Source organism: Limulus polyphemus, unplaced genomic scaffold (genome assembly GCF_000517525.1).
Source record: "Limulus polyphemus unplaced genomic scaffold, Limulus_polyphemus-2.1.2 Scaffold6298, whole genome shotgun sequence".
NCBI classification, from domain to species: domain Eukaryota; kingdom Metazoa; phylum Arthropoda; class Merostomata; order Xiphosura; family Limulidae; genus Limulus; species Limulus polyphemus.
This window is the reverse complement of record NW_013671908.1, coordinates 46,749-53,252: the sequence shown is the minus strand read 5'-3', so window position 1 is coordinate 53,252 and position 6,504 is coordinate 46,749. Positions and strand designations below refer to the sequence as shown.

General features: G+C 31.6%; 1 protein-coding gene across 1 annotated transcript in view; it reads right to left on the bottom strand.

Annotated features, from left to right (window-relative positions):
* Window positions 1-467: 467 nt before the first annotated feature.
* Window positions 468-6,504, bottom strand: part of LOC106473586 (dynein regulatory complex protein 1-like) — a 42,899-nt gene continuing 36,862 nt past the window's right edge. Inside the window, exons 7-13 of the mRNA XM_022401985.1 lie at window positions 6,080-6,217; window positions 5,344-5,430; window positions 5,004-5,126; window positions 2,267-2,541; window positions 1,873-1,892; window positions 1,311-1,535; window positions 468-751 (exon numbers count right to left, since the gene is read on the bottom strand). Coding sequence (XP_022257693.1) covers window positions 468-751; window positions 1,311-1,535; window positions 1,873-1,892; window positions 2,267-2,541; window positions 5,004-5,126; window positions 5,344-5,430; window positions 6,080-6,217 — 1,152 coding nt within the window. The remainder of the gene's footprint in view (window positions 752-1,310; window positions 1,536-1,872; window positions 1,893-2,266; window positions 2,542-5,003; window positions 5,127-5,343; window positions 5,431-6,079; window positions 6,218-6,504) is intronic.

The window sequence follows — 6,504 nt, the reverse complement described above, 5'->3', positions numbered from 1 at the left end:
GCCGGTTTTGTGGAATTGCTCCAAAAATGTTGCACAAATGCTGAAAAGTATTCCATACTCCAGAGATTCCATTTTGCTTACAAGACCTCTGGCTTCTTGTCGCATGTTTGACTTTTCATCTGGATTGTCAGCAATGGTTTCCAATGCTGATTTTACTTTCTCGTATCAGCCGTAGCACTTGCGTGAGCAGACCACTGAGTATCACTAAGTCTCTTCACAGCTGCAAGATTCTTTCCAAGCTCACCCACAAGTATTTCCCACTGGTGGGTTGAAGCACTGAAGAAACTGTACAACTGTTCAACAAAATCAAAAAAGGCAGTAGCTTTTGGAACACAATACACTGCTGAATGACCGACAAGGTTCAACGAGTGAGCAAAGCAAGGAATATAATCAGCTACTGGATTTCTCTCAAGTATTTTACCTTGAAGACCATTATACTTACCACTCACATTGGAGGCATTGTCATGTTATCGACTTCTGCAGTTCTCTAAGTCTATTTTTTCTGTTTCTAAAAACATCAGAATACTCTCGGCAAGTTGTTCACCAATGTGACCTCTGCAATCAAAAAATTTGACGAATCTTTCAATAGGACCACTCTCACACACATATAAAAAAATGCAAAATGGCCAATCCACTTGTGAAATATCAGGGGTTGAATTCACAGCCATTGAAAAATATTTGGCTTCTTTGAGTTCTGAAATAATTTTCTCTAACATCTTTTGTCCAAGCATTTCAGTCACCTCATCGCATACTGTGGATAAAAGGTAGGACACAGAGCTATTATCCTTATTTCCATTCTTTTCAATATGATTTGCCAAAAAAGGATTGAATTGTGCTAGCAATTCTAGTGTCCCAAGAAAATTGCCATTGTTTGGTGATCCGATACACTCGTTGTGTCCCCTAAAGGCTAGTCCCGCTCAGCAAAAAATGTAATTGTAGCAACAACCCTTTCCAGAAGTGCTTTCATGTAATCAACGTTCTGACTGGTACTGTCGAGTAATCAAGCTGTTTACACATCCAATACCTCGAGATCTTGTAGTGAGGGTAATGGTCGCATCCTGATGACTGTTTTCATGACTTTCTAATCTTTGACTTGCATTTTTCCAGTCAGAGAAGCCATGCTTCGAAAAAGTATGGTATTCACTTAAATTTGAAAACAGTTCACAGTTAAAACAGAATGCCTTACCTGTGCTTGGAGAATACACAACCAACTTCTCTTGATTTTCTCGCCATTTGTAAGGGAGCAGTAAAACATGGACTTACTAAAGTAACATTTCTGTTTACCATCATATTTTATAATTTCACAATACTGGCATTCATGTTCCAACAGGCTTCACTCCCTGTCTTTAACCAGTATATGCGCATGTCTTCTGTAATTTTGTCAGGCCGCATGCCCAAATCACTCTCCATCAACTTCGATGACTTGTCTGCGATTTCTCCATCATCAGATCCGGAATGAACTTCACATTCCGATTCTTTGCCTACTTTTTCATCATCCACATCACTATCTACATCATCAAGTACTGCTTCTTTTGCTTCAATGTAAAGAAAAAAAATAATAATGAAGAAAATCCACTTCAGAAATTAAAGTATTAAAATCACAAATCACATGAAGAGCACCAAAAGAAAAATCCTCTGAAAACAAGTACGAGAAATAATAGTTCAGTAAAACTGAATAGAGGGAGTTACATAAATCATGAGAGTGTGTTGCACTCTTATTGGTGGAGGGTTGAAGCATGATGATTTGCATTGGAATCAGTCAATTACAATGGAGGAAAGATAAAAGGTTTGTGGCATGCATAAAAAATTGTTTTGCATATACAGGGCATCACTGAACGAGAATAGCTATTTATGTGAGAGGAGGTACTGTACCATATCGGAAGTCACATATTCTAGAGAATGTTTTTTTTAACACTGAGATAAAAATAACGGTGTATGGTTTTATGTCAATAAAACAGGGGATGTCAGAGCAATGATGTTAGACTTTCAAAGCCGTTTACAGGGCCTTCTGATAAAAACAGTTCTACTTGGTTTCATTTGATGAGTCATCTTTCTCCTTCTCTCTTACCAAACTATTTTACTTTGTGTCTTTGTGACTGACAGTTAGTTGACACTTATTTAATTACTACAGAATTCCACTTTGTCTGTTTAACAATGTGTTACCTTCATTTTCTTATTTTCAAAAAAAGAGTTTACATTTTTTACTATGTTTTATATGTTTGTTTTGTCTTTAATAAAAATTTTAGGTTGTTTACCAATAAGTTACCTTGCTTTCTTGTTAAGTTGTTGAAGCTGACAAACCAAGTTGCAATATTCTTCTGTCAGACGACAATTCTCTTCTTGTCTGGCTTTCTCTACTTTTTCTAATTTAGCCCTAACATCAATGTACTGATCATGAAGTTTAGTAATACGACGTTTCTGTTCTGACTTCGTGATAGAATTTTCTTCATCACGTTTCTTGAGAACTTGATAATTATATTCTAACTTTTCTTGATTCAACAGGTAAACTGCTTTTACCTGTTGCAGGTGTTGTTGAAGCACCTTCCAGGTAAGATATAAGAAAAAAATCTCATATTATTATCAAAATTTTATCAAACTTAAAACTGACTACAAATATAATAATATTTTACACCTCTTATCTTTTTGACGAAGTAATGAAAATACATTAATGCTGGAGCATTTCATGAGTAAATATTTTAACATTAGTCATGTTTCGACCAAAGTTTCAAACCATAATGATGTACTAGAAAAAGATAGTTACTAAATATACTATATATTGTAAAATTATATATAATGGATTAAAAAATAAAGCTATAAGCTTTCACTATTTTGAGTTGTAGCAACTGAATGGTTCACCTTAGACAAACTAATTGTGCTATGCACAGCATTAAATATCACTTTAATTTGACTTAGGTTTCACATATCTTGCTGCTGGTCTTCTCACAAGATTGAGCTTTCATTCATGACATTAAGAAGGTACAAACTGAAATGGCTAGAAAACTTCAAGAGTTCACCCAGTTCCTTATCCATCTAAACTCAATCTCTGGAGTGTTCTACTAAATGTAACATAAACTTGTTCAGGCAATTCCTTATAACAACTAGTAATACCAGAGAGAAACATGTACTAATGAAAGAAATATCTTAACTTGTAATGGACTAAAATGAAACATTGCAACAACCAGGGTCAATTGGAATAATTGGAATACACATTTTATCACTTACAAAAAAACAGTTAGTAAATTCATACCTAGCTAAGAATTGATACAACCTCTAGTAAACAATATAACATAATTATCACTATTATTAATTTCAATAAATAAAGGAATTAGGAAAAAAGAACCAGAAGAAGAAAAAAACCTAATTTTGAAATAACAATCTCTCCCTGAAGAAGAAAGGTCCACCTTTCAAAAGCGCTTGGGTTAAAGGGTTTTTATTCATTTGAAATAACAAAATATTCCAGAATTAAACCATTTAAAAATCAGTAACAATCATCAATAATTCGTTCTAACTATGTCTCATGATGAGGCCCGGCATGACCAGATGGTTAGGGTGCTCGACCTGCAATCTGTGGGTCGCAAGTTGGAATCTCCATCCCACCAAACATGCCTGCCTTTTCAGCCATGGGGGTGTTATAATGTGATGGTCAATCCCACTATTCATTGGTAAAAGAGCAGTCCAAGAGTTGGCAGTGGGTGGTGATGATTAGCTGCCTCTAGTCTTACACTGCCAAATTAGGAATGGCTAGTGCAGATAGCCCTTGTGTTGCTTTGTGCAAAATTCATAACAAACAAACAATGTCTCATGAACTAACTCATTTAAGATAAAGGCAAGGTTTTTTTAGTGGTTAATATCTGAATGTCATTACTAAGGAGGCAGCCCCACAGTGGCACAGCAGTATGTCTGCGGACTTACGACGCTAGAAACCGGGTTTCAATACCCGTGGTGGGCAGAGCACAGATAGCCCATAGTGTAGCTTTGTGCATAACTTCAAAGAAACAAACAAGCTAAGGAGGCGTGTGTCAGTTTTATAATAAAAACATACTCAAATTCAATATGTTCCAGCTAGAAGGTAAGTTAGCTCTTTAATATAACAAAAATTCATAGTTGATCTAATGACAGAAGGAATAATAAATAAATGGTAAAGAAAACCATAGCAAATTATAATTTGTGATGTAAATATAAGCAACAGAAACATAGTAGAAATATGTAATAAAGAAAAAACTGTTAATTATAATTTATAATGTAAATACAAATAATAGAATCATAGTAGAAATTTGTACTAAAGAAAAACTATTAACTATAATATATAATGTAAATACAAATAATAGAATCATAGTGGAAATATGTACTAAAGAAAAAACTGTTAATTATAATATATAATGTAAATACAAATAATAGAATCATAGTGGAAATATGTACTAAAGAAAAAACTGTTAATTATAATATATAATGTAAATACCAACAATAGAATCATAGTAGAAATAAGTACTAAAGAAAAAACTGTTAACTATAATATATAATGTAAATATCAACAATTGAATCATAGTAGAAATTTGTACTAAGGAAAAAACTGTTAACTATAATATATAATGTAAATACCAACAATAGAATCATAGTAGAAATATGTACTAAAGAAAAAACTGTTAATTATAATTTAAATAAAAACAATAGGATCATAGTAGAAATATGTACTAAAAAAACTGTTAATTATAATTTAAATAAAAACAATAGGATCATAGTAGAAATACGTACTAAAGAAAAAACTGTTAATTATAATTTATAATGTAAATACAAATAATAGAATCATAGTAGAAATTTGTACTAAAGAAAAACTGTTAACTATAATATATAATGTAAATACAAATAATAGGATAATAGTAGAAATATATAATACAGAAACAACTGTTAATTATAATTTATAATGTAAATACAAACAATAGAATCATAGTAGAAATATGTAATAAAAAAACACTGTTAATTATAATTTAAATGAAATGTCTTACATGAACATCATTTTCCAGTTTCAGTTTACAAAGATTATAATCTTCTGCATCTTTGAAATACACCTGATGTAGTTGGTGTTCAAATTCTTCAACTTGTTTTTCTCTAGCTATCAAATATTCACCCTGGAAAGAAAGACAATGGTGCAAGTGACAAAGAAGTACACCTAGAGCCAAAAAGTAAATAATTATTAAAATAACCATTCAGTCTTCATATAAATCTGTTTCCTGTTAAAAACTGCCATTAACATCAACATCTGATTCAAGGTATAAAATGAGCAACATAAGGTTTTGGTATACAAGATAAATTTGTCTATAATTTATAAAACAAAAATACACTTACTTCTTGCTCTATTGTATTATTCAGAAACGTCTCCCATTTTTTTGTATGATCAGTCATCAACTTTTGTTCATCTGTCTGAAACGCATCCTATAAACGAAATAATATAGTAGACAAATACTGAAAGTGACTAACAGTTTTAACAAGACATCCTACAGAAAAATCATACAGTGGACAGACATGAGCTGTGTCTTCCAGTTTTCACAAGACATCCTAAAGAAAAACTGTGTAATGGATGGATATGAACTGTTTCTTACAATTTTCAAAAGACATCCATTAGAAAAATCAGACATATTGGATCAACATGATCTGAATCTTCCAGTTTTCAAGATATAATGAATGGAAATGAATGGTTTTTAACAGTTTTTAAAACTGAACATCAGCTTTTCTTGAAATAAAAACAATAAACAGTATCATAAAACTATCATAATAGAAACATGCACATTGGAGATTAATTTTGGTTAAATATTAGACAGAATAAGTGAAATAATCAGTATTACAACTCTGTGTTTTTAGAGAAAAAAGAGTTCAAAGTTTATGACAGCTTAATGTAAATTCAAGAATATTCACTGTGTAAATGATTATCTTATAATAAAATGTCTTATGGAAATCTTCACTGTATTAAATATTATCTAGTAATACAATGCCTTAAGCAGTATTACTTAGTTAAAGATGGAACTTCCAAAAGATGAAATGATTTATTTTTACATTAGATATGATGGTTTTAAGAGGAACTTACTTCTATATATTTTAACTCCTGTTTGCTTGCACTGGATAAGTCTGTAACCAACTGATCAATTCTCTCTTTTATGCAATTTATGTCTCCAGCATGTTTCTTCAGGGCTTGAACATATTCTTCCTCTTTTAATCTAAGCTCCTATTAATATATATATAAAACTTATAAACATTATCTCCCTGTTAATTCCTTGCTCTCTTTAATCTCAGCTTCTATTAATATATATACAACCTACAAACATTATCTCCCTGTTAATTCCTTGCTCTCTTTAATCTAAACTTCTATTAATATATATACAACCTACAAACATTAATCTAAGCTTCTATTAATATATGTACAACCTACAAACATTATCTCCCTGTTAATTCCTTGCTCTCTTTAATCTAAGCTCCTATTAATATATATACAACCTACAAACATTATCTCCC